The following is a 12,749-nucleotide window of genomic DNA, read 5'->3' as shown; positions in this document are numbered from 1 at the left end:
ATTAGATCACGGGGGACAATGCTGGACTTTCCCATTATTAGATCACGGGGGACAATGCCGGACATTCCCATTATTAGATCACGGGGGACAATGCCGGACTTTCCCATTATTAGATCACGGGGGAAAATGCTGGACTTTCCCATTATTAGACCATGGGGGACAATGCTGGACTTTCCCATTATTAGACCACGGGGGTACAATGCTGGACTTTCCCATTATTAGATCATGGGGGGACATTGCTGGAATTTCCCAATATTAGACCATGGGGGACAATGCTGGACTTTCCCATTATTAGACCACGGGGGGCAATGCTGGACTTTCCCATTATTAGATCATGGGGGACAATGCTGAACTTTCCCATTATTAGATCACGGGGGGAGATTGCTGGACTTTCCCATTATTAGATCACGGGGGAGATTGCTGGACTTTCCCATTATTAAATCACGGGGGACAATGCTGGACTTTCCCATTATTAGACCACGGGGGAGATTGCTGGACTTTCCCATTATTAGATCACGGGGGACAATTCCGGACTTTCCCATTATTAGATCACGTGGGGACAATGCTGGACTTTCTTATTATTAGATCACGGGGGGAGATTGCTGGACTTTCCCATTATTAGGTCATGGAGGACAATGCTGGACTTTCCCATTAATAGATGACGGGGGAGATTGCTGAACTTTCCCATTATTAGATCACGGGGGACAATGCTGGACTTTCCCATTATTAGATCACGGGGGAGATTCCTGGACTTTCCCATTATTAGATCACGGGGGACAATGCTGGACTTTCCCATTATTAGATCACGGGGGACAATGCTGGACTTTCCCATTATTAGATCACGGGGGACAATGCTGGACTTTCCCATTATTAGATCACGGGGGACAATGCTGGACTTTCCCATTATTAGATCACGGGGGAGATTACTGGACTTTCCCATTATTAGATCACGGGGGGACAATGCTGGACTTTCCCATTATTAGATCACGGAGGGAGATTGCTGGACTTTCCCATTATTAGATCACGGGGGACAATGCTGGACTTGCCCATTATTAGATCACGGGGGACAATGCTGGACTTTCCCATTAATAGATCACGGGGGACAATGCTGGACTTTCCCATTAATAGATCACGGGAGACAATGCTGGACTTTCCCATTATTAGATCACGGGGGACAATGCTGGACTTTCCCATTATTAGATCACGGGGGAGATTACTGGACTTTCCCATTATTAGATCACGGGGGACAATTCCGGACTTTCCCATTATTAGATCACGGGGGGACAATGCTGGACTTTCCCATTATTAGATCACGGGGGGAGATTGCTGGACTTTCCCATTAATAGATCACATGGAGATTGCTGGACTTTCCCATTAATAGATCACGGGGGAGATTGCTGGACTTTCCCATTAATAGATCACGGGGGAGATTGCTGGACTTTCCCATTATTAGATCACGGGGGAGATTGCTAGACTTTCCCATTATTAGATCACGGGGTAGATTGCTGGACTTTCCCATTAATAGATCACGGGGGAGATTGCTAGACTTTCCCATTATTAGATCACGGGGGGAGATTGCTGGACTTTCCCATTACTAGATCACGGGGGACAATGCTGGACTTTCCCATTATTAGATCATGGGGGACAATGCTGGACTTTCCCATTATTAGATCACGGGGGACAATGCTGGACTTTCCCATTATTAGATCACGGGGGACAATGCTGGACTTTCCCATTATTAGATCACGGGGGGAGATTGCTGGACTTTCCCATTATTAGATCACGGGGGACAATGCTGGACTTTCCCATTATTAGATCACGGGGGACAATGCAGGACTTTCCCATTATTAGATCACGGGGGGACAATGCTGGACTTTCCCATTATTAGATCACGGGGGAGATTGCTGGACTTTCCCATTATTAGATCACGGGGGACTATTCCGTACTTTCCCATTAATAGATCACGGGGGAGATTGCTGGACTTTCCCATTATTAGATCACGGGGACAATTCCGGACTTTCCCATTATTAGATCACGGGGGACAATGCTGGACTTTCCCATTATTAGATCACGGGGGGAGATTGCTGGACTTTCCCATTATTAGATCACGGGGGACAATACTGGGCTTTCCCATTATTAGATCACGGGGGAGATTGCTGGACTTTCCCATTATTAGATCATGGGGGACAATGCTGGACTTTCCCATTATTAGATCACGGGGGGAGATTGCCGGACTTTCCCATTATTAGATCACGGGGGACAATGCTGGACTCTCCCATTATTAGATCACGAGGGGACAATGCCGGACTTTCCCATTATTAGATCTCAGGGGACAATGCCGGTCTTTCCCATTATTAGATCACGGGGGGAGATTGCTGGACTTTCCCATTATTAGATCACGGGGGACAATGCTGGACTTTCCCATTATTAGATCACGGGGGGAGATTGCCGGACTCTCCCATTAATAGATCACGGGGGAGATTGCTGGACCTTCCCATTATTAGATCATGGGGGACAATGCCGGTCTTTCCCATTATTAGATCACGGGGGGACAATGCCGGACTCTCCCATTAATAGATCACGGGGGAGATTGCTGGACTTTCCCATTATTAGATCACGGGGGACAATGCTGGACTTTCCCATTATTAGATCACGGGGGGACATTGTCGGACTCTCCCATTATTAGATCACGGGGGAGATTGCTGGACATTAATATGCCAATCTCTGGGAACGTTCCTATTACAGCCTCTGAAGTCACGTATTGCAGTTCTCTGATCCTTAGCCGTGGTGGTTGGATCCTGTGAACACGTGTTAGTTTCAGGCCTCATGTACATGTATGATGCTGCAAAGTCCTCTGGTGTTCAGCCCCCCCTGCGGGTCACGTGATTGGCCGCTGTGCTTGTCCACGCATGCGCACACATTTCCCGAAATACACATCTCACAATTAGGAGATACGGGGCGTCCTTCCTGGTTGGAGGACGCCCCTTATCATCTAGTCCTTTCCTCCCCACCTTGACTGTGACTGGCCCTGCCCCTTTCATTCAATATTTGCACAACTCCTCCCATTGCCCACTGCTTGCATCATGACTGAGGGGTCTGAGAGGAGTTACTGAAGCAGGGATCCCCCTGCCAGCCCCTCCCACCAGCCATGATGTGCCTACATTGCATAGAGAAGTACAGGGACCCAGTGTTGATATCACTGGGTTGAGATAAGTTATGTAATGAAAAGGGAAAAGTTTTATTTAAAAATGTCGTTCCCGTGTTGATGGGGGCGGGGCGGGGGGGGGGTATAAGTCGATCGTCTTTCCGTGTGTGACGAGCCTGCGTTGTGTTTTTGTTGTAGAAGAAAAGCCGCCTCCCAATCCGAGAAACCCGGAGACAAGAAAGAAGAGGAATGCCAAAATGTGAGTGGCTGGAGAGGAACGATCCGCCTCCGGGACGGCCCTGAGATCTGCCTGTGTATTGTCACCAGTCATGGGAAAGAGCCAATCAGATTGTAGCTCTGAGCTCAGGCAGCTGATTGGATGGGAACACGGACTGTTGGGGGAAGTCTGCCGATGGGGTCAGGAATAAATCGGCACAGCGAAGACGATGGACACCGCCCCATAATCAATGCTGGGGACCAAAGGGACCCCCCATACATGAGACCCCCCATACATGAGACCCCCATACATGAGACCCTCATACATGATACCCCCATACATGAGACCCATATATATAAGACCCCCCATACATGAGACCCCCCATACATGAGACCCCCATACATGAGACCCATATATATAAGACCCCCCATACATGAGACCCTCATACATGAGACCCTCATACATGAGACCCCCATACATGAGACCCATCATACATGAGACCCTCATACATGAGACCCCCATAAATGAGACCCCCCCATACATGAGACCCTCATACATGACACCCCCATACATGAGACCCCCATACATGAGTCCCCCCCATACATGACACCCCCATACATGACACCCCCCCCATACATGAGACCCAGATACATTAGACCCCCATCATACATGAGACCCCCATACATGAGACCCCCATACATGAGACCTCCATACATGAGACCCCCATACATGAGACCTCCATACATGAGACCCCATACATGAGACCCCCCATACATGAGACCCCCATACATGAGACCCCTCCATACATGAGACCTCCATACATGAGACCCCACATACATGAGACCCCCATACATGAGACCCCTCCATACATGAGACCTCCATACATGAGACCCAGATACATGAGACCCAGATACATAAGACCCCCCATATATGAGACCCCCCATACATGAGACCCTCCATACATGAGACCCCCATACATGAGACCTCCATACATGAGACCCCCCATACATGAGACCTCCATGCATGAGACCTCCATGCATGAGACCCCCATACATGAGACCCCCCATACATGAGACCCCACATACATGAGACCCCCCATACATGAGACCCCCATACATGAGATCTCCATACATGAGACCCAGATATATGAGACCCCCCATACATGAGACCCCCCATACATGAGACCTCCATACATGAGACCTCCATACATGAGACCCCCATACATGAGACCCAGATACATAAGACCCCCATACATGAGACCCTCATACATGAGACCCTCCATACATGAGACCCTCCATACATGAGACCCCCATGCATGAGACCTCCATACATGAGACCCAGATACATGAGACCCTCCATACATGAGACCCCCATACATGAGACCCTCCATACATGAGACCCCCATACATGAGACCCAGATACATGAGACCCTCCATACATGAGACCCAGATACATGAGACCCCCCATACATGAGACCCCCCATACATGAGACCCCCCATACATGAGACCCCCATACATGAGACCCCCATAGAATGATTTGGGCTTTCAGTGTAATTTATTCTCCCCTCTGATTTCCCAGAATGTATAAATGGCAGAATCTGGCTGCTCCAGGCTCTGGGTTCTGTGCTCCGGATTCTGGGCTCCGGGTTCTTGGCTCTGAGCTCCGGGTTCTGGGCTCCGGGTTCTGGGCTCCGGGTTCTTGGCTCTGGGTTCTTGGCTCTGGGTTCTGGGCTCCGGGCTCTGGGTTCAGGTTCTCGTGTCTACATTGGAGCGGACCAACCTTCCTACAAGACCTAAAGGTCCCATACATTGTACAGATGTGCAACCTTGCAGGTAGTTTATGGGGACCCCCCCCCGGGACCCCCCCGGGACCCCCCCAGGCATGAGGGTTAAAGGAATTTATTTTATTTGTATGTTAAGCAACGCAGAATGGCGGCCCCTTTAATAACGGTACTTTTTGCATTTTTTTCCCACCAATTCCTGTCCCTGTTGGTTGTCCCTGAGTCCCTGAGCCCCCTAGTCCCCGAACCCTGAGTCTCCGAGCCCCCTAGTCCCCAAACCCCGAGTCTCCGAGCCCCCTAGTCCCCGAACGCTGAGTCTCCGAGCCCCCTAGTCCCCGAACCCTGAGTCTCCGAGCCCCCTAGTCCCCAAACCCCGAGTCTCCGAGCCCCCTAGTCCCCGAACGCTGAGTCCCTGAGCCCCGAGTCTCCAAACCCCCGAGTCCCTGAACCCCCGAGTCCCCGAGCCCCCTAGTCCCCGAACCCCTAGTCTCAGAGCCCCCGAGTCTCCGAGCCCCCTAGTCTCCAAACCCCCTAGTCCCCCTAACCCCGAGCACCCTAGTCCCCGAATCCCGAGTCCCTGAACCCCCGAGTCCCCGAGCCCCCTAGTCCCCAAACCCCGAGTCCCCATCCCCCTTCTATGGCCGATCCCTGGCAGAGGTCCTTCACAATCGGCACTTCTGAATTCATAATTTGGAGTCCCATAGACTTGCATTGAGTTCGAAGTTCACCGCTGAGCGTTTATCAACTGCAAACTGAACATGAGGTGTCCGGCCGTCACTGGAGACCATTCTACAGATCGATCGCTATGAGACGAACTACGAGACACTCGCCGAGCTCCGTGTCCCCATCTTCTCACGTGTTTCATTCTTCTCTTTCTGTGTTTAGGACGATGCCAGTCTGTCCTCTTCTCCCAATACTCGGGGCCCCACACCTCAGAATTCTGCAGGTAAGATCACACACTACCCCCGTCCTGCATCCATCCACCCATGTCTCCACCCATGTCTCCACCCATGTCTCCATCCATCCACCCATGTCTCCACCCATGTCTCCATCCATCCACCCATGTCTCCACCCATGTCTCCATCCATCCACCCATGTCTCCACCCATGTCTCCACCCATGTCTCCATCCATCCACCCATGTCTCCATCCATCCACCCATGTCTCCACCCATGTCTCCATCCATCCACCCATGTCTCCATCCATCCACCCATGTCTCCATCCATCAACCCATGTCTCCACCCATGTCTCCATCCATCAACCCATGTCTCCACCCATGTCTCCATCCATCCACCCATGTCTCCACCCATGTCTCCATCCATCCACCCATGTCTCCACCCATGTCTCCATCCATGTCTCCATCCATCCACCCATGTCTCCATCCATGTCTCCATCCATGTCTCCATCCATCCACCCATGTCTCCATCCATCAACCCATGTCTCCACCCATGTCTCCATCCATCCACCCATGTCTCCACCCATGTCTCCACCCATGTCTCCACCCATCCACCCATGTCTCCACCCATGTCTCCATCCATCCACCCATGTCTCCACCCATGTCTCCATCCATCCACCCATGTCTCCACCCATGTCTCCATCCATCCCCCCATGTCTCCATCCATCCACCCATGTCTCCACCCATGTCTCCATCCATCCACCCATGTCTCCACCCATGTCTCCATCCATCCACCCATGTCTCCATCCATCCACCCATGTCTCCACCCATGTCTCCATCCATCCACCCATGTCTCCACCCATGTCTCCATCCATCCACCCATGTCTCCACCCATGTCTCCATCCATCCACCCATGTCTCCATCCATCCACCCATGTCTCCACCCATGTCTCCATCCATCCACCCATGTCTCCATCCATCAACCCATGTCTCCACCCATGTCTCCATCCATCCACCCATGTCTCCACCCATGTCTCCACCCACCCACCCATGTCTCCACCCATGTCTCCATCCATCCACCCATGTCTCCACCCATGTCTCCATCCATCCACCCATGTCTCCACCCATCCACCCATGTCTCCACCCATGTCTCCACCCATCCACCCATGTCTCCACCCATGTCTCCATCCATCCACCCATGTCTCCACCCATGTCTCCATCCATCCCCCCATGTCTCCATCCATCCACCCATGTCTCCACCCATGTCTCCATCCATCCACCCATGTCTCCACCCATGTCTCCACCCATGTCTCCATCCATCCACCCATGTCTCCATCCATCAACCCATGTCTCCACCCATGTCTCCATCCATCCACCCATGTCTCCACCCATCCACCCATGTCTCCACCCATCCACCCATGTCTCCACCCATGTCTCCATCCATCCACCCATGTCTCCACCCATGTCTCCACCCATCCACCCATGTCTCCACCCATCCACCCATGTCTCCACCCATGTCTCCATCCATCCACCCATGTCTCCACCCATGTCTCCACCCATCCACCCATGTCTCCATCCATCCACCCATGTCTCCACCCATGTCTCCATCCATCCACCCATGTCTCCACCCATGTCTCCATCCATCAACCCATGTCTCCACCCATGTCTCTCTCCATCCATGTCTTCATCCATCCTTCTATGTCTCCATCCATCCATGTCTCCATCCATCCACCCATGTCTCCATCCATCCATCCATCCATGTCTCTCCATCCATCCACCCATGTCTCCATCCATCCATCCATGTCTCCATCCATCCACCCATGTCTCCATCCATCCATCCATCCATGTCTCTCTCCATCCATCCATCCACCCATGTCTCCATCCATCCATCCATCCATGTCTCTCTCCATCCATCCATCCACCCATGTCTCCATCCATCCACCCATGTCTCCATCCATCCATCCATGTCTCCATCCATCCATGTCTCCATCCATCCATCCCTCCATGTCTCCATCAACAGACATTCTAATGGAATCGCTGTGTTGGGGAAATACCCATCTGATCTGATTTCCTGTATACACGCCGTACGTACATCATATACATACAGTTGTGTTCAAAATAATATCCGTGTGATGATAAAAGTGACTGAAGCTGCAAATCCTTCTAATCCTTTTATTTCCATCCACACAAATGCATTGGGAACACGACACATTCTATTCCAAATCACAACATGAAGAAAAAAACATCAAATTTGTGTTGTTCCTCTAAAAAAATGGAAGAAAAGTGAATATTAGATGGTTCAAAAAAATGGCCGTGTTTGTATTCTTCTTTCCAAACTCCAACATTCACTATATAAACTGAGAAATGTTTGAAGATTTTGCTTTCCTTTGAATGACTTCATGAATATTTGGTTGTAGTCGCACTGTTTCTGAGAACTGCTGTACATCTGTGTTGCATGGAGTCCCCCAACTTCTGGCCCCTGTGATCAGGTATTCCAGCCCAGGATGATTGGACCACATTCCACACTTCTTCTCGATTTCTTGGTTTGGCCTCAGAAACGGCATTTTTGATGTCACCCCACAAGTTTTCTATTGGATGAAGATCCGGGGATTGGGCTGGCCACTCCATAACGTCCATCTTGTTGGTCTGGAACCAAGATGTCGCCCGTTTACTGGTGTGTTTGGGGTCGTTGTCTTGTTGGAACACCCATTTCAAGGGCATTTCCTCTTCAGCATAAGGCAGCATGACCTCTTCAAGTATTCTGATGGATTCAAACTGATCCATGATCCCTGGTATGCGATAAATAGGCCCAACACCGTAGTATGAGAAACATCCCCATATCATGATGCTTGCACCACCATGCTTCACGGTCTTCACAGTGTACTGTGGCTTGAATTCAGTGTTTGGGGGTCGTCTGACAAACTGTCTCCGCCCACTAGACCCAAAAAGACCAATCTTACTTCCATCAGTCCACAAAATGTTGCCCCATTTCTCTTTAGGCCGGTCAATGTGCTCTTTGGCAGATTGTAACCTCTTCAGCACACGTCTTTTTCCCAACAGTGGGACTTTGCGGGGACTTCTTGCAGATAGCTTGGCTTCACATCGGCGTCTTCTAATTGTAACAGTCCTCACAGGGAACGTCACACCTTCTTTCATCTTCCTGGAGCTGATTGTTGGCTGAGTCCTCACAGGGAACGTCACACCTTCTTTCATCTTCCTGGAGCTGATTGTTGGCTGAGTCCTCACAGGGAACGTCACACCTTCTTTCATCTTCCTGGAGCTGATTGTTGGCTGAGTCCTCATAGGGAACGTCACACCTTCTTTCATCTTCCTGGGGCTGATTGTTGGCTGAGTCCTCACAGGGAACGTCACACCTTCTTTCATCTTCCTGGGGCTGATTGTTGGCTGAGTCCTTACAGGGAACGTCACACCTTCTTTCATCTTCCTGGAGCTGATTGTTGGCTGAGTCCGCGCCATGTTGGCTATTCTTCTATCCATTCCAATGGTAGTTTTTCGCTTTCTTCCGCGTCTTTCAGGTTTTGGTTGCCATTTTAAAGCATTTGCCATCATTTTAGCTGAGCAGCCGATCATTTTCTGCACTTCTTTATATGTTTTCCCCTCCAATCAACTTTTTAATCAAGGTACGCTGTTCTTCTGAACAATGTCTGGAACGGCCCATTTTCCTCAGAATTTCAGAGAGAAATGCACTGTAACCAGCATGTCCAACATTTGCTGCCTTCCTTCCTTAAATAAGGGCAATAATTGCCACCTGTTTATCAAAGAATGAATGACCTCACTAATAGAACTCCACACGGCTATTATTGTGAACACGCCCCTTTCAATGAATGATTCAATGACACAGAATCAGCAGCATGCATGTCATGACTGTTGGGTCTGTTGGATTTCTATGACTCTACTACACCTGCTAGGAAATTATTTGCCATGTAGAAATATCATTTCCACCAAAAACAGCGATTGATCCGGTTAGTGATGTCTGACGGCTAGTATTTTCAACACAACTGTATACCCTATATACACACTGTACATACATCATACATATATATATATACATACAGTGCAGGAAATGTGTATTTGCTCCCCGGCTGATGGTGAATGTTCGCCCCTCACACAGAAATGATCGGTCTAACAATGGAATGTTCGCCCCTCACACAGAAATGATCGGTCTAACAATGGAATGTTCGCCCCTCACACAGAAATGATCGGTCTAACAAGGGAATGTTCGCCCCTCACACAAACGATCGGTCTAACAATGGAATGTTCGCCCCTCACACAGAAATGATCGGTCTAACAATGGAATGTTCGCCCTTCACACAGAAATGATCGGTCTAACAATGGAATGTTCGCCCCTCACACAGAAACGATCGGTCTAACAATGGAATGTTCGCCCCTCACACAGAAATGATCGGTCTAACAATGGAATGTTCGCCCCTCACACAGAAACGATCGGTCTAACAATGGAATGTTCGGTGTAACACTGAGAGACAGAATACAACAACAAATTCAGCAGAAATGCGTCTAACAAATGATGACGGATCTGCATGTTCATGAGGGAAAGAAGGATTGGATCCCCTTCACAAAACATGACTTAGTACTTGGTGGCCAATCCCTTGTTGGCCATCACAGAGGTCAGACGTTTCCTGGAGTTGGCCCCCAGGTTCGCACACATCTCAGGAGGGATTTTGGCCCACTCCTCTTGGCAGATCCTCTCCAAGTCATTAAGGTTTGGTGGCTGACGTTTGGCAACTCGAACTTTCAGCTCCTCCACAGATTTTCCATGGGATGAAGGTGTGGAGACTGGCTAGGCCACTCCAGGACCTTAATGTGCTTCTTCTTGAGCCGCTCCTTTGTTGCCTTGGCCGTGTGTTTTGGGTCATTGTCATGCTGGAACACCCATCCACCACCCATTTTCAATGCCCTGGCTGAGGGAAGAAGGTTCTCACCCAAGATTTGAGGGTACATTGTCCCGTCCATCGTCCCTTTGATGCGGTGCAGTTGTCCTGTCCCCTTAGCAGAAAAACCCCCCCAAAGCAGAATGTTTCCACCACCATGTGTCACAGTTGGGGTGGTGTTCTTGGGGTCATAGGCAGCATTCCTCCTCCTCCAAACACAGCGAGTTGAGTTGATGCCAAAGAGCTGGATTTTGGTCTCCTCTGACCACAACACTTCCCACCAGTCCTCCTCTGCATCATTCAGATGTTCAGTGGCAGACTTCAGACGGGCTGGACATGGGCTTTCTTGAGCAGAGGGACCGTGCGGGCACTGCAGGATTTCAGTCCTTGTCGGCGTAGTGTGTTACCAATTGTTTTCTTGGTGACTGTGGTCCCAGCTGCCTGGAGATCATTGACAAGATCCTCACGTGTAGTTCTGGGATGATTCCTCCCTGTTCTCATGATCATTGACACTCCACGAGGGGAGATCTTGCATGGTGCACCAGACCTAGGGAGACTGACACTTGTTTTGTGTTTCTTCCATTTGTGAATGATTGCACCAACTGTTGTCACCTTCTCACCAAGCTGCTTGGCCATAGTTTGGTAGCCCAGTCCAGCCTTGTGTAGGTCTACCATCTTGTCCCTGACATCCTTGGACAGCTCTTTGGTCTTTGCCATGGTGGAGAGTTTGGAATCTGATGGTTTGATGGCTCCTGTGGACAGGTGTCTTTTATACAGGGACCACAATGAGATTAGCAGCACTCCCTTTAAGAGGCTGCTTCTAATCTCAGCTTGTTACCTGTATGAGAGACACCTGGGAGCCAGAAATCCTGCTGAATGATAGGGGATCAAATCCTTCTTTCCCTCATGAACATGCAGATCCGTCATCATTTGTTAGACGCATTTCTGCTGAATTTGTTGTTGTATTCTGTCTCTCAGTGTTACACCGAACATTCCATTGTTAGACCGATCGTTTCTGTGTGAGGGGCGAACATTCCATTGTTAGACCGATCGTTTCTGTGTGAGGGGCGAACATTCCATTGTTAGACTGATCATTTCTGTGTGAGGGGCCAACATTCCATTGTTAGACCGATCGTTTCTGTGTGAGGGGGGAACATTCCATTGTTAGACCGATCGTTTCTGTGTGAGGGGCGAACGTTCCATTGTTAGACCGATCATTTCTGTGTGAGGGGCGAACGTTCCATTGTTAGACCAATCGTTTCTGTGTGAGGGGCGAACATTCCATTGTTAGACCGATCATTTCTGTGTGAGGGGCCAACATTCCATTGTTAGACCGATCGTTTCTGTGTGAGGGGGGAACATTCCATTGTTAGACCGATCATTTCTGTGTGAGGGGGGGAACATTCCATTGTTAGACCGATCATTTCTGTGTGAGGGGCGAACATTCCATTGTTAGACCGATCATTTCTGTGTGAGGGGCGAACATTCCATTGTTAGATTGATCATTTCTGTGTGAGGGGCGAACATTCCATTGTTAGACCGATCATTTCTGTGTGAGGGGAGAACATTCCATTGTTAGACCGATCGTTTCTGTGTGAGGGGCGAACATTCCATTGTTAGACCGATTATTTCTGTGTGAGGGGCGAACACTCCATTGTTAGACCGATCATTTCTGTGTGAGGGGGAACATTCCATTGTTAGACCGATCATTTCTGTGTGAGGGGCGAACATTCCATTGTTAGACCGATCGTTTCTGTGTGAGGGGCCAACATTCACCATCAGGGGGGCAAATACACATTTCCTT

The 12,749-nt window shown here is 49.8% G+C and overlaps 1 protein-coding gene across 3 annotated transcripts in view; it reads left to right on the top strand.

Moving 5' to 3' along the window:
* The window catches only part of LOC149427670 (ena/VASP-like protein), a 70,336-nt gene that overhangs the window by 22,273 nt on the left and 35,314 nt on the right, over window positions 1-12,749 (top strand). For all 3 annotated transcript variants that reach the window (XM_089667796.1, XM_089667795.1, XM_089667797.1), the window contains exons 5-6: window positions 3,344-3,404; window positions 6,029-6,089. In XM_089667796.1, coding sequence (XP_089523922.1) covers window positions 3,344-3,404; window positions 6,029-6,089 — 122 coding nt within the window. The remainder of the gene's footprint in view (window positions 1-3,343; window positions 3,405-6,028; window positions 6,090-12,749) is intronic.

Source organism: Staurois parvus, unplaced genomic scaffold, assembly GCF_062004578.1.
Source record: "Staurois parvus isolate SC_StPar_1 unplaced genomic scaffold, SC_StPar_1.0 ptg003591l, whole genome shotgun sequence".
In the NCBI taxonomy this organism is placed as follows: Eukaryota; Metazoa; Chordata; class Amphibia; order Anura; family Ranidae; genus Staurois; species Staurois parvus.
This window is presented reverse-complemented; position numbering and strand designations above follow the sequence as displayed.